Source organism: Oryctolagus cuniculus, chromosome 19, assembly GCF_964237555.1.
Source record: "Oryctolagus cuniculus chromosome 19, mOryCun1.1, whole genome shotgun sequence".
In the NCBI taxonomy this organism is placed as follows: Eukaryota; Metazoa; Chordata; class Mammalia; order Lagomorpha; family Leporidae; genus Oryctolagus; species Oryctolagus cuniculus.
In genome coordinates this window covers 15822769-15838388 of record NC_091450.1, presented here as the reverse complement: position 1 = coordinate 15838388, position 15620 = coordinate 15822769, and the positions used below count along the sequence as shown (strand labels likewise).

At 53.3% G+C, this 15620-nt stretch overlaps 1 protein-coding gene and 1 long non-coding RNA gene across 2 annotated transcripts in view; one reads left to right on the top strand and one right to left on the bottom strand.

The window, feature by feature from the left end:
- The first annotated feature begins 7 nt into the window (after positions 1-7).
- Positions 8-5479, top strand: LOC127491451 (uncharacterized). The gene is made up of 2 exons (XR_007920139.2): positions 8-510; positions 3453-5479. It is a non-coding gene; the product is annotated as an uncharacterized lncRNA (long non-coding RNA).
- GGA2 (golgi associated, gamma adaptin ear containing, ARF binding protein 2) overlaps positions 5154-15620 on the bottom strand; it is a 33912-nt gene continuing 23445 nt past the window's right edge. Inside the window, exons 10-17 of the mRNA XM_008257876.4 lie at positions 14671-14796; positions 13939-14061; positions 13712-13740; positions 13217-13341; positions 11648-11805; positions 9443-9612; positions 8408-8518; positions 5154-7991 (exon numbers count right to left, since the gene is read on the bottom strand). Coding sequence (XP_008256098.3) covers positions 7881-7991; positions 8408-8518; positions 9443-9612; positions 11648-11805; positions 13217-13341; positions 13712-13740; positions 13939-14061; positions 14671-14796 — 953 coding nt within the window. The 3' untranslated portion in view covers positions 5154-7880. The remainder of the gene's footprint in view (positions 7992-8407; positions 8519-9442; positions 9613-11647; positions 11806-13216; positions 13342-13711; positions 13741-13938; positions 14062-14670; positions 14797-15620) is intronic.

Below are 15620 nucleotides of genomic sequence, written 5' to 3'. Positions count from 1 at the left end.
GCGGGCCCAGGGCAGGTACAGCCTCCCGCCTTGTGTTAACATCTGCGGAGCACTAAACTTTATGTTTGCTACAGCCGTCTTTACGTATATTAGTGCGTTTCATTCTCCTAAAGGCTGTTATTCTCCCCAGCCTGTAAGAACTGGCAGTTAAACAACGGCTTTTCGAGGCAGCTTGCAAGTGGCACGGTCGGGTTTTGAACTCGGGCTGGCCACGGAAGCCCGCGTGGCCTTTCCCTCCCGGCTCTTCGCTCCGGCCACCCTGGCTTCCCGCCCTTCCTGCGGCTCCACCAGGAACCCCGCCGGCCTCCTCACTGACTGGTTCCTCCAGCTTGAAACCGGAGCAAATCAATGATTTTTAGTGAAGTGGGTTAGAGTCGTGCCATCTGCAGGAGAGCATTTCCATCAGCTTAAAAATGGACCTGTGTGCCCAGCTGCTCCTACTCCCAGCCCTAGGGAATCGCTAGCCTGCGTTCTGTCTATAAATTCACCTTTGCAGGACATGGCAGAAATGTAAGCTCATACAGTATGTGATCATTTGCACCTGGCTTCTTTCACTTAACACGTTTTTGAGGTTTAGCCTTGCTGCACTATGTATCAGCAATTTGTCTCTTTGCTGAATATTATTCCATTGTATGGACATAACGTACTTAATACATTAGCATGTCTTGATAACGGATTTTATCAGTTGACAGGTGATGGACATTTGTATTGTTCCTAGTTTAGGGCTATGATGAATAACTGTTGCGAGGAACATTTACAGACGTGTCTTTGTGTGGACATATGTTTTCATTTTTTTAAATTGATTTTATTTGAGAGGTAGACAGAGAGGTCCTCCATCCTCTAGTTCACTCCCCAAGTGGCTGCAATGGCCAATGTGTGCCCATCAGGAGCCAGGAGCTTCTTCTGGGTGTCCCACGTGGATACAGGGGCCCAAGGACTCAAACCGTCTTCCACTGCTTTCCCAGGCCTTAGCAGAGAGCTGGATCGGAAGTGGAGCAGCCGGGACACGAACCAGCGCCCATATGGGATGCTGACACCACAGGTGGACACTTACCCTTCTACACCACAGCGCCTGCCCCACATTTTCATTTCTTTTGGACAGATTCCTGGGAGTGGAATTTCTGGGTTGTAAGGTACACTTGTGTTTGACTTTTAAGAAACTGTCAAGCTTTGGCTCAGTGCCTGTGGCATTTCACATAACCGTCAGCAATGCATGCGGGTTCTGGTTCTGTTGTAGCCTGACTGATGTTTGGTATGCAGTGGCAAGTCATTCTCATTTACATTTCCCTAATGCAAAATTCTTTTAGATGCGAATATTTTAAATTTTGTTAAAGTCCATTATCACATTTTTCTTTTATACTTTTGGTGGTGTATATATAAGAAGTCTTTGCCGGACTCAAAACCATGGAGAACTTCTCCCAGGTTTTGTTGTAAAATTTTTAAAGCTTTGCTCTTTTTTTTTTTTTTTTTAAGATTTATTCATTTATTTGAAAGTCAGAGTTATACAGGGAGAGGAGAGGCAGAGAGAGAGAGGTCTTCCATCTGCTGGTTCACTCCCCAGACGGCTCACTCCCCAGATGGCTGCGATGGACAGAGCTGCACCTATCCAGAGCCAGGAGCCAGGAGCCTCTTCCGGGTCTCCCACGTGGGTGCAGGGGCCCAAGGACTTGAGCCATCAACCACTGCTTTCCCAGGCCACAGCAGAGAGCTGGATCGGAAGTGGAGCAGCCAGGACTAGAACCGGCGCCCATATGGGATGCCGGCGCTTCAGGCCAGGGCATTAACCCACTGCACCACAGCACCAGCCCCTAAAGTTTTTGCTTTTAAAATTAGGCCTATACTGTGTTTTGAGTCCACTTTTTGTGTCTGGTATGAGGTAAAGGTCTAAGGTTTGTTTTGGTGGGATTTATTAGTTTTACATGCAAGTATACAATTATCCAAGGAAAGTTTGTGGAAAATTATCTTTTCTTTACTGAATTGTCTTGACATCTTTGTAAGAATCAACTGACATCAATTTAATGGTTTCTAGATTCTTAATTGTGTGTCATAATCTACATGGCTATTTTGTGCCACTACCTAAATCTCTTGATTGATGTAGTTAATAGTAAGTTATGAAATCCAGTAGTGTACATCTTCCTCATTTGCTTTTAAAACATTTAAGAGGCCAGCACTGTGGCGTAGTGGGTAATGCTGCCACCTGCAGTGCCGGCATCCCATGTGGACGCTGGTTCAAGTCCCAGCTGCTCCACTTCTGATCCAGCTCTCTGCTATGGCCTAGGAAAGCAGAAGATGGCCCACATCTTTGGGCCCCTGCACCCATGTGGGAGACCTGGATGAGGCTCCTAGCTCCTGGCTTCAGTTTGGTGCAGCTCTGGCCATTGTGGTCATCTGGGGAGTGAACCAGCAGATGGAAGACCTCTCTCTCTGCCTCTCCTTCTCTCTCTGTGTAACTCTTTGAAATAATACAATTTTACTACTCCAGGCTCTTTGCATTTCCACTTTATGGAAACTCCGGTGAGGATTCTGATAGGGATTTTGTTGAACTTACTTATCAAGGTGAAATTTGCCATCTGGACAACACTGAATCCACAGTAGGAAATGCCTGCCTGTGAGATTTTCCAGCCCTGGCACTGTTGACATTGGGCTGCCCTGGGCCTTCCAAAGATGTTTAGCACACTGCTCACCTCCACTCTAGGCACCAGCAGCCTCCTCAAGATGTGACGACCACATCACCAAGCGTTCCTTGGAAGGAAAAATCACCCCTGATTAAGAACCTCCAATTTACATGTTAATTTTTGTTTTGCAGTTTTCATGGTATAAGTATTGCATGCCTTTTAATGCTACTGGGAGTGGGTTTTCTTATTGTTTCATGTTGTAGAAGTGGTACAATTGCCCATGGGAGACCAGGATAAGTACCTGGCTCCTGCCATCGGATCAGCGCGGTGCGCCGGCCGCAGCGGCCATTGGAGGGTGAACCAACAGCAAAGGAAGACCTTTCTGTCTCTCTCTCTCACTGTCCACTCTGCCTGTCAAAAAAAAAAAAAAAAAAAAAAGTGGTACAATTGTTTTTGTGTATTTTTATATTGACCACGTTGAATTTATTAGCATATCTGCATGTGTGTCCTCTGTGAATGTTTTTCCTTTTCAAATCAGCGGTGATGGCTCAAGTATGTGGGCCCTTGCCACCCACCTGAGACTTGGACATCTGAGTTTCAGGCTCCTGGCTTCTGCCAGGCCCCAGACCCTGCATGGCTGGGGGGCGGGGGGGGGATTCGAGAAGTGAACCAGTGGATGGAAGATCTCTGTCACTCAGCTTTTCAAGTAAACTTAAAGAGAAAAAAATATAAAAGCAATGCCCAGAGATGTTACAGGAGTCACCCAAGGTACTGCATACAGGGAACCAAGAACTAAAAGCTGAGCCTGACCCCCACGCCCACCCTGTTTCACTCCAGCAGGGCAAGGGAGGAGTTACTAGAGAAGCCTCAAGACCCGGAGGGAAGGAAGCAACGGAAGGCAGGGGCTGGAGACGAGGCGGCCATCGGGCAACTGCGTGCCAGTCTTCACCTGCAGCTCGCGCCACACTCATGCGTGATCTGTACCCGACGAGGCGAGGGGAAAGGCAGGCAGGAGCTATTCTCTTTCATGCCTTTATGAAGCAGGTCACAGTCCTAATGGCCCTGTCCCCAGGCTGCCTGCAGTGCCATGTGGAGAGAGCTCACAGAGCCGCAGAGTTCGCGCTCTGCTGAACTCGCCGAGAATCTCCCTGAAGACACCTGAGGAATTGCCACCACTTGTACTTTAATTTTGAACCATGTGGATGTCTTCTGTTTAAAAAAAAAAATCAGCAATGGTCATGGGAAATAGTGTTAAACTTGGAAATTTTAGACAATTTAGATAAAATCTAAAAATTCACCTGTAGTTCCAGAACTCAAAGATTACCATTGTTCTCTGGGTACACAAATACCTGGGTGGGGTTGTCTGGTTTTAAAAACAGGTCGTGGGGCTGGCACAGTGGGTTAAAGCCCTGGCCTGAAGCTCCGGCATCCTATATGGGCGCCAGTTCAAGTCCCAGCTGCTCCTCTTCCGATCCAGCTCTCTGTTATGGCCTGGGAGAGCAGTAGAAGATGGACTTGGGCCCCTGCACCCACATGGGAGACCCAGAAGAAGCTCCTGGCTCCGGATTGGTGCAACTCCAGCCACTGCAGCCATCTAGAAAGTGAACCAGCAGATGGAAGACCTGTCTCTACCTCTCTCTTTAAAAAAAAAAAAAAAATACTGGGGTTGTAAGAGAAGCACAAAAGCACCATCTGTTTCCATTTAGCAGCAGTCCAAGGGCAGCTTTCTTCCCCAAGAGACCGCCATAGTGATGCCTTGTGGTGCACTGCTGCTTACTACAGCATCGTCTCCCCTTCTTCCTGTAGTAACCAAACTCAGTTTTAGGGGGTGTCACTGGGTGTGCAAGTACCGGGACTGTCTGCCTTCTCTGCAACTAGGGAGTGAGCCAGCAGACGGAAAATCTGTCCTGTTAGGAGACGATGGCTTTAGCTCCAGACAGCACATCTGTATTGCAAGTCCCAGGCAAGGAGTGAAAGAAATGCCAGTGTTCTAAGGTTTCCTGGCAGTGTTATGCGATGTCTGCATTCACATCCAGACATCATCCTCTAACAAGAGCCCGGGTCCCCACTGACGACTTAAATATATACATTTGAAAGGCGGAGGGACAGAGCTCTGCCATCTGCTGGTTCACTCCCCAAATGGCTGCAACCTGACCATGAAAGACCCCAGCAAGAACTCCAGGACTCCGTCCTACTGTTTCCTTAAGTAGGAAAAGGCAGCACCTGGTCGGTAACCATTTTGCCAGTGGGGCTAGGTAAGCCTCTTCTGTACTGGACTGAGAACTCGGGGCTAACACGGTGCAGCCAGCAGCGATGCCTCTGCTGTCTCAGCTTACACTGGTCTTCTCACAGAGATGTTCACGTTCTTCTGGCTTTCATTCATCCCGTTTTCAATGTTTACCATCTCCATGGATGTTCAAAGAGTGGCTAACAGAAAAGGCAGCATGTGAAGCCATCTTTACGTCCAGTCTTAAGTTCACTGAAGAGATAAGAATATGGATTAAAAAAAAAAAAAAAAAAAAAAACCACACCATGGCATTACCAAAGCTTGAAAGAACTTTATTGTGGCTGTGGCAAGGTGCGTCCTATCCTTGGCAGGTGACACCAGAGAGCACTGAATGCCGGTGTGAATGATTTGCACTTGACCCCACAGGCATCAGGGAATCACTCGGGATTGTCCAGCAGATTGAGGGCTCAGATTTGCTAGAGAATTCTGGTAGCAGCAAGTATGACCCGGCACAGGGAGGCAGGCTACTGCACGGTCAAAAAACAACGAAAGCCCAACCCAGGGCAGTGGCGACGGGAACAGGAGGGAGGGCAGGGTATGGCAGTATCCAGAAGACAGACTACATGAGACAACACTGCTTAGGGGACACAGGCAAAGCAGGAATCAAGGACCCACCAAGTCTGAGATGCTCCCAAGTGAGAACAGGAGGGAGGAGGAGGAGGACAGGTCTGTCCTCAGCATTTACAATCTGAAGCAGCCATGGCACCCCCTCCAGATGAGAGGTATCCACTGAGAATCTGAAACACGGATTGGTTATCAGCAAGGAGTCACAAGCTCCAGATTGGGGTCTAGGATCCACCTGGTGGTCCGGAGGGGCTTCACCATCAGGCCTCAGTGGGTAGACTTAGCAGAGCCTCTATGACGTTGGGGATCCACCACGTTACACGGGCAGAGGATGAGGAGCAGACACAGAGGCAGGCCAAGAAATAATGAACAGGATCCCAGCAGAGCTTGGGGTAGGGGAAAACCCTGGCCTCCATGCAAGTCCCCAGCAGACGTGTGGATGAGCTCGTCTCTCCCCCGAGGGTAGGGACCTTGGTCCCTGCTGTACCCGCGAGCTCTGTGGCTCAGAGCAGCTGGTCAGTAACGGATAAGGACCGGGCTCTAGGTGGTCACTCAACTTGGCAATTAGAAAGCACTGATGACATAAACCAGGGCCATTTCAGGACACCCACATCCACCCAAGCACAGTGCCACTGGGGGTGTGTGTCCTGGAAAACAGAAGGTTTAGGCACACGTAGGTGAGTTCACCGCTCAGCTGCAGGAAAGCTGGCCTCTCCTTCCACGTGCAACTCTTGCTCTTCGTAGGCAGACACTGTTGATATAACGGGTGCCTCTTAGAGACTTCGTGTAACAGCCACAGAAGCTGCAAAAGCCACGCAGGACTTGAGCGTATGAGGATTTCAGATTGAAATGAATCTCGTGTGAATTAAGCTAAATGAAGAAATCACCCCATCACTCGTCTGTTTTATGGTTTTCACATTTGCTGAAAATTAGCATACCTTACTCTTTTACAGCTCCCATCGCCCCTTAGTGTTAGCAGATTGCCAAGTACACATGGAGGTCGAAGGTGAGACTACGGAAGTACCGGAGCTTGCGGCGACAACTCCCAAAGCAGCCTTGCTGTTTCTGAGGTACAGTCCTGCCCAGCCAGCCACTCGGCCCTCGGACGGCCCTCGCGTACCCACCTCAGCCAGGGCTGGACTCCGTCTCCCCTGGATCGGGCCAGGCAGGACTTGTGAAACCTGCACCTCGAAGTTCCCAGCACACGGCAGCTGTCCACCGAGCAGTTTCCCCTTCAGACCATACAAGCAACAAACATCCGGGTCTCAGCTCTTCGGGGCTTCTCTCCGCTGAGGCAGGTAAGGGCCTCCGTCCTCCGTGAACTTTGCTCCCTGCTCAGAGGAAGACGGTCCTCCAGCTGTCACCTCCGCTGAGTGCCAGGTGGCTCTGCGTGTCCTGGTTACTCAGCGCTCCACGAGGCACATCTGCTACCTGGAGTTTATGCAGGGACTCCCTGTGTTTGGTGGCCACTTGGATCCTTGCCGAGCTCGCCTCTGACCTCTCTGCATCACCGCTCCCTGCCTTGGAGGGCGAAGGCAACAGCAAGGGCTGGCCCGTTAGCTAGGATTTCTAAGGACTAACGTGACGGCACAGAGAGCTCTGGGGAAATGCCTGTGGACGAGGAAGATGAGGATGGAGACGAGGGTCCTGAGGAAGGGCCCAGATTGGCTGCCCAGCCCACGGAACCTGGGGCAGGCCTGGGGTCTGCTCTCCCCTCTGCCCCAGAGGGGTCCATCCAGGGGCGATTCTAAGGCACAGTGGTAAAGGACGTGATTGGCCCACCCAGTGTGGTCCTCTGATCTCGTGGCAGCCCCTCGCCTGGACACAGTGCAACAAGCATTCCATTTCGAAGACCTTCCTGGATACGTGCAAGCAGCAACCGCTGATGGAAATGGAGACAAGGCCTTTCTCGGAAGAGTGTCCCAGGAGGTCCTCTCTGCCCCAAGACCAACCTGGCCCCTTCTAAGGTCCCTGAGAACAGCAGCCTGGGAGCAACCAAGACTTTCGAAGGCTGACAAGGCACACAGTGGATGAATGGGAAGGTAACAATACGTGGAAAAGAACTTTGGCTTATAAAGCCTCCCACCTGAGGCAGGGACAGCCGTGTCCATGAACACGCAGAAACAGGTATGATTGTAGCAGAGATGGTTATCAGAAATGCTGTGGCATTTCCCCACACTGCCCACATCCCAAGCCCTGCTCTACCCTCCCCCCAGCCCCAGTAACACATACGCACGCACGCACGCAGGCACACGCACACAGTATCTGCAGAACTAAGTCAAAGGCTGGCATTCAGAGCCCGACGTCAGGAGAGAACTCTTGGCACTCTGCACTAAGTCACGGTGAGGGGTCCCGTCCAGACAGCAAGTGCAGCAGCGGCCCGTGCTGGACGCCAGGGCCCGTCCTGCACCGAGTTAGGCTGCGCCCAGGACAGCCGGGTCTGGGAAGTCTTTCACTTCGCCTACTTCGCTGAAAGGCTGTCCACCCTGGTTGAATGTCAGCTTGTACCGTAGCCGGATGGGTTCCTGAAATTCGAAAACAGGGAGAAGTAGACTAGTGGGGAACAACAGAGACAGAGAAAAGGCCTTCACGCACCCAGCAGTCCCCAAGGAAGTGTGTGTGTATGAGAGAGAGAGAGAGAGAGAGAGAGAGAGAGAGAGAATTCCACCCAGGCAAGGGCTTCAGACAGCTGTCTCCCAGGGACACCTAGCTCAGCCCCACTGGGAGCCCTTCCACTCTGCTGCAGGCCCGAGATGGACTGTGGTCCCAAGAGCCCAGCTAAGGAAGACAGGCTCGCCCTGTCAGACGGCCCTGAGCCTGGCCGGGATGGAGTAGTCCACCACCAGCCTCCGCTGCAATCAAACCAGACTTCTGAGCAAGGCCTGTCCACCACGCCAGCCAGGAAGTCAGCACCCTTCACCTCCCTGCGACCAGGACGTACCTTGTGTGGGTTGTCGAGCAGTAGCATCTGAGAAATCACGGCTGGAGGCATCAAGGGACTGAATGCAGGAAGCTTGGAGCTGGATGCCGGCTGCAGCTTCACTCTCATCGACTACCAGGGGAGAAAACCCAACACGTGACTCACTCCGAACAAACGACAGCTTCACTGAGCAAGACCGAGGGAACAGGAGCGTGACCCCACAGCTCCCGTCTGAGAGGAAAGGCACCCTCAGGAGACGCAGGACTCCAGGCAGCACAGGAGTGTGACCAGACGTCCCACACAGATTGACAGGAGGATCAACAGACGACGTATCTGGAGATGAGCGGTCAACACTGACGTCCGAGAGGCGGCATAGGAGCTAGGGCGTGTCGGGTTGAATTATTAACTCTGCGACTTACTCGCATTATAACCTGGGGCAAAATGTTGACCCTCTGAGCCTTGTGTTGATGATTTACGGAGTGTTTTATCATTTATAGTAGCGCTTTATGATTTATAAAATACTAACCCTGTGAGACTACCATGTCTTTTGTCTGTCTTGAATCTTTTCCTTTCGGAAATGCCCCTCCCTCTGTGACTGCTTTGCTCAGTGGGGCTCCCCTGCCCTTTAGAGGGGGTGGACGTATTACCCCAACTGGCCAGGTACCCCGAGCCTTGGATGCAAGTTACCCGTCCAAGGTATGCGAGGACCATCTAGAAGGCCAATCAGAGCCCACTGGTGGGTAACTAACGTGCACACCATGTGCCAGGTGAGTTTCGTTCTGAGAGCAGGAGTGAAGGAGCTGCTGTGTGGACAGCCCCAAGAGGAGAGCGGCGTGAAGAGATGGAAAGGGACAGGCCCTAAAGAATCGCCCGAGAGCCGACCCGGAGGCCCTGGGATCTGAGGTCATCATCAGGAATTCCAGCTTGGTGAGCCGGGAAGACTCCATCCTCTTACACCAGTGACGGTCCCGTGCCTTCCACCTCCCAGAGAATGTCCCAGCGCAACGACAGCCAGGCTGAAACGCTCGAAGGAGCAGGGCGGCGGCGGCGACTCACCTTCGGCACAGCCACCTGAAACATGATGTCCCAGACAGGCTGCGTAGCCGTGCTCATCATGGTCAGCAGCAGCACCTGCACCTCCGGGTGCCCGGGGGCCCCAGTCTGCGAGAAGTGGAGCAGAATTCTGAATCCGTTCCGGTCATAGACGATAAGAGGAGGCAGGCTGCCTGGGGAGAGACCCAACCAGGAGGGTTAGCACTGCTGCCAAGTGCCCGACAGCTGGGCCTGGAAGACGCGCGTGCTGTTATCGCCAAGTGCTGTTGCTTTGCCTTTCAGCACAGGTTTTGGGCTTAACCTTCCTGCAACACCCTAACCCAAGTTGCTTCTGTTGAGACGCCCATGACACTCCAGGCTCGCCTCTCCCCACCATGCAACCATCCCACACACACAACCAGTCTTTTAAAAAAAAACAACACTTGCTGGGGGCTGGCACTGTGGTGTAGTGGGTAAAGCTGCCACCTGCAGTGCTGGCTTCCCATATGGGCACCGGTTTGAGTCCTAGCTGCTCCACTTCCAATCCAGCTCCCTGCTATGGCCTGGGAAAGTAGTAGAAGATGGCCCAAGTCCTTGGGCCCCTGCACCCGCGTGGGAGACCTGGAAGAAGCTCCTGGCTCCCAGCTTCAGATCAGCACAGCTCCAGCCAATGCGGCCAATTGGGGAGTGAACCATCGGATAGAAGACCTCTCTCTCTCTCTCTGCCTCTCCTTTCTCCCTTTCTCTGTGTAACTCTTTCAAATAAATAAATAAATCTTTAAAAAAAATAAAAAGAATTATGTTCAATATATGTACATGGATTTAAAAAATACAGTGACATTAACAGAGCCTCCATCTCTGGTAATAGTGCAAGTTTACTTTTCTGATCTTTTCTAAAACTGCATGTGGTTTTGGCCTTTATTTTAATTATCTGTAATAATTTCAGATTATATGAAGTTATAAAACTACTACAGAGAATTCCCAGATACTGTTCTCCCAGCTTCTTCAAACATTAACATCTTGCATAACTAGTCTAATTGTTGAAACCAGGGAATTAACATTGAACCTCTATGATTTTTAAAATCAACAACTAGTTAAACAAATGTGCAGAGGGCTCCCAGCGCTCAGCAACCACGCTTCAGTCTGTCTGCTGACTTCCGGCCCCTGCAATCCCAACTCCCCACAGGAGGGCTCTGTGCTCTATGGGAAGAGCCCGGGCCTGCAGCTGGGCCCTGAGCTGTTTCCTACTCCAGACAGGCGTGCGGACCACAGGCGTCGCCTCAACTAGCCGGGCCTTCAGTTTCCTTCCCTTTGGGACAAAGGTAAGAGCTACTGTTCGGGTTGAGGTAATAGTTTGGGTGTCCCCCAAAACCCAGGTACTGGGTCTTCGATCCTCACAATCTTAAGTAAGGCTTAATGGATTAAGGGTGGAGACTTGATGGAATCAAGTCTAAGAGGCGGGCCCATGGGAGGGCTTTAGGTCATGGGGTGTGTGTGTGTGTGTGTGTGTGTCCGTGGGAGGGCTTTAGGTCATGGTGTGTGCGCGTGTGTGTGCCCGTGGGAGGGCTTTAGGCCATGGTGTGTGTGTGTGTGTGTATGCACGCCTGTGGTGGGGCTTTAGGTTATGATGTGTGTGTGCGCCCTTCCTACGGCAGTTCTCACCGGGGGCGTGGCTATAAATGCAGACTTGGGCCTGGCACACGTGCTCTGCTCGCCGTGCATGTGATGTGACTGTCTCTCTGCCATTTGCCAACCTCACCAGATACCTACACAGCGGGCTCCCCATTGTTGGACTGGGAGCCAAAGTAAACCGCCTTCCTTCCCGAGTAGCTCCTCTCGGTGTCTGAGTTAAAGTAACGAAACACTGACGAACGTGTCCACTTTCTGCTTTCACCAGGATCCCCAGAGAAGGGGGATCGCTGGCTAAACTCTTCCCCTCCTCTGAATTCCGCCTTTCAGGCCCTGTTCAACAGGCTCTTCTTGAATTCCAAATGAATGAACGTTACCTCCTGAAGCAGCCTGGAGCCCCTCGATCATTAAACTCAGCCTGCCAACGTCCCTCACAATACCAACCCCGAGACGCGAATTTAGGACACGGTCAGCTGAAGGGCCAAGAAGCTACCTGTTGCCCTCCCTCCAGGGAAAACTTCCACCGCACGTCTTCCCAGACCTAGGAGCCAGAGGGGAAGGGAGGGGTCTCACCCAAAAGCAGGGGGCGGCGTCACTTACTGGGTTTGACCGCCTCCAGAGGAACAAACACTTGAGCCAGAGGCGTGTTCTGTGAAGACGGGGAAGCAGCCAAGGGGCCGGCCTCCCAGGACCAACCCGGAGAGGACTTCGTGCCTGCTGGGACTTCCTTGGGGATGCTTTTTTGTGGAACGTAACTCCTGCAACAATTTAAAAAAAGAATTGTAGAGATCCAGGCTCTAAGGACGAGATTAGGAATCACACACACACACGCACACGCACACATACACGCGTGTACAGTACTTCAGACAAGGAACCTATGCCTCGGTTTCCCCATCTGTTAAGGGGCAAAAATAGAACTGTGTACCTCAGAGGACTGCACATGAGATAACACTCGGGGAGCATTTAGGATTCTGCACATATTAAGAACCCAACAGCCTGTGCCATCGCTGGCACAGCTGGTAAAGCTGCTGTCTACAACGCCAGCATCCCATATGAGCACCGGTCCATGTCCCAGCTGCTCCACTTCTGATCCAGCTCCCTGCTGATGGTCTGGGAAAGCAGCCCAAGTGCTTGGGTCCCTGCTACCCACATGGGAGACCTGGAAGAAGCTCCTGGCTCTATCCTGGCTCAGTGCTGGTCATTGTAGCTATCTGTGGAGTGAACCAGCAGATGGAAGAAATCTCTATCTGCCTCCCTCTAACTTTTTCAAATAAGTATTTAATAATAATAATAATAATAAAAATAGAAGAACCCATCAGCCTAGAGCCACTGTGATTAAGATGACTGACATGGCGTTGTCTGGAAATCCCTGAGGTCAGGCGAACTTCCCCAATGCCAGCAGCAGAGCCGTGAGAGCGAGGCGGATGACACACAGGCAGGCACACGCTACACTTTGTGGCTTTGCCCGTGGGCAACACAAACTGAGATCACTTCAGGGAACTCCAGGGATGATTACTGCCCCTGTCACGAAACCTCCTATGGGTAGCACCAGGAACGGGCTCCTGGCTCGTGTCCAGTCCCACCAGAGCCCCGCACAGTCAGGGACGCGGGCACTCTCGGGCTGTTGGGCGGCTGGTGAGCTGCTCCCACTTTCCTGGGAGCCAGTGACATCTCTGAAAGTGCGACGGCCATCGTGACAGCACGTCCACCTTCGGGAACGTGCACTGCAGACACACCCAGAATGCGCACCACATGGCTATGAAAAAGAACAAGCACGTGGGTCCACACCAATAAGGAAATGCGTCAGATAGAACATGACCCCACCACGTAAGAACAAAACACCAACGCATCATTGCAGGTACAGGAAAAAAGCCAAGAAGGAACGGTCAACCCCGTTTTAGGCGGCGGTAGTTAGGGCCTTGTCATGTATCTCTCTAGTGATCAAATCCGGCTTCACTTCAGACTACACGGCAACGGGGCGAAGCAGACACCAGAAACATCACGGTCCCCACGGCTCGTCCTTAAATACGCCCCTCTGCAGACGTCCCAAAGCACATGTGTTCCTACAACCTCGGCTGGAGAGGGAAGGAGAGGGGCAGGCCAGCCCTGGCCAGAGACGAGCAGCCGTGCGCAGGGGCAGGCTCGCCCATGGCCCTCGCTGGAACTCACCGTGGTCCCGGAGCCGGAGCCGGCTGGCCTGAGAGGAGATCCAGCAAGTTCCCGTCTGCAGAGGGGCTCTGAGCGCCACCGCCCGTGGGCTTCCTCCTTTCCTCACAGCAGGGCTGGCCGGCAGCCTGTCAAACCAGCAACAGCTAAGCTGAGGCCACCCGCCCGGGTAAGGCTGTGGCACGGCTCCACCGGCACCCCGGACACCACCACAGCCCAGGCCTAGCACGCGTCTGGGGCAGCGAAAGGGCAAGAGCACAGGGCTCTAGGGCAAGCCTTGAGGAGCAGGAACCTGGCCCAAACAGGGGCGGGGGGGGGAGATGCCTCCCTTGGGGTTCAAGCCGGGGCGGGGGGGGGTGAGGAAAGGCCCTCCTGGCGCGGGCAGGACTGCACCGGGCCATGGCACCGCACCCCACCCCACCCCAGACAGCGCTGCCTAGGAAGGCAGGTTTGAGGGACCCTTCCCCTGCCACCCTGGCCCCTAGAAAGGATTCTTACCTTGCTCCCAACAGGAGGGTCGCCGATTCCTGTAAGGGGTGCACAGCGGTCATTCTACCTGACACGACGTGGAGGCCATGCCCACTGCTTCTAGAACATTCAGAAAGCCCAGACCAACCAGAGACCTGGCCAGGGCCATCTGCCGCAGACCGGTCTCAACTCTCAGGCCGGCGTGGCACACTCGAGCCCCCAGAGCAGGCATCGGCTCCCCGCCACGCCCCCCTCACCTAAGGCGGCCAGGTCCTGATGAAGCAGAGATGGTGCCGCAGTGCCAGCCTGCTCAGACCCGCCGTCCCCCTCCAGGTCGATCAGGGGGCAGTTCTTCAGGCAGCCTGTTGGGTTCTGAAAGACTGAAACAGGCCGCTCGCTCAGACAAGAGCCACATCCTGCCTTACACCCTGTCGGCCGCCCCCAGGCCGCCGCCTCCGCCACGTGTCCCGACACAGCCCGAGCCAGCCACAGGACTGCCTGCCCTCCCCAGAGGCCAGAGCGCCCCCTCCACGGGCCCTAGTGACCCAGGCAGCAGCAGGTGTGGGCATCTCCACAAGCTTGGAGGTTTCTGACCACCTACAGGGCTTGACACACACCAGGTAGCTGGGCCCAGGATGTCCGAGCCAGGGACCCGACAGCCCACACAGTGACCATTAGTCCAAGAGATCCAGCTCGTCTGGCACCACGGGCCGAGGAGAGGGACCACTTCTCTGGTCTCGGGCTCCAGGGGAAGCGCTCAGGAGAATTCATACCCAGGGACCACACAGCCACCGTCTCTGTGTCGAGCCTGGCAGCATTCACAATGGCTCCTGCGGCCCAGGTGGCTACAGAAGCCATCCTCACAGGAAAAGGGAGAGAGGGCAGGTTCAGGTCTACACCCTAGCCCGCGGTACTTGGAGGCTGTGTTTCTCTGGGGCGATGTGCAGGCCGCCCCGAGGCAAAAGCAGGGAGGGGCTCCGGGCACCTACCTCTGGAGACAGGAATGTCTCCCAGTGAGCTGGTCACTGTGTTCCCGAAGGTGACGCGGCCCTCCATCACCTGTTTGTACAGCAGGACTCCCTGCGTGAGCAGATCATTCGCCTGCAGGATCTCCGCTGAAGAAGCAGAAGGCTCGGGTTAGTGTCCAGCAATCGCAATTACTTCTTAAAGGACTTATTTATTTGAAAGGCAGAATGGCAGAGAGACAGACAATCTTTTCCATTTGTTGTTTCACTTCCCAAACGGCCGCAATGGCCAAGCCACGCCAAAGCCGGGAGCCCAGAACTCTGTCCAGGTCTCCCACGTGACTTGTTCCATCATCTGCTGCCTTCCCAGGTGCTCTGGCAGGGAGCTGGATCAGAAGAACATCCAGGAGTCAAACTGGCACTCTGATATGGGACGCCAGTGTCACAGGCAGTGGCTTAATCTGCTGCACCACAAGGCCAGCCCCCTCCCCTTTTTTCAAAGACTATTTATTTGAAAGGCGTAGTTAACAGAGAGAGCAGAGTGAAAAATCTTCCATCCCTTAGTTCTTCCCAAATGGCTGCAATGGCTGGGGCTGGGCTGGCCAAAGCCCGAAGCTTCATCCAGGTCTCCTATGCGGGAGCGGGGACCCAAGCACTTGGCCATCCTCTGCTGCTTTCCCAGGTGCATTAGCAGGGAGCTGGATCAGAAGTGGATCAGCCGGGACTCAAACCGGCACTCACATGGGCTGCCAACATCGTAGGCGACAGCTTAACCCCTGTGTCATGGTGCCAGCCCCTCTCATTTCCTCCGAAGTCATTCCACGAAGCAGCCTCCACATGGCTCTCCCAGGGTATGGTCCGTGCCTGCTGGCCCCGGATCACACAGTCAGGTATCTGGGAGACGTCACCACCCAGACTGAGCCCTAATACTCTTAGGTCCCAAGGGAAGGGGAAATGTTTTCGTCCTCATCTAT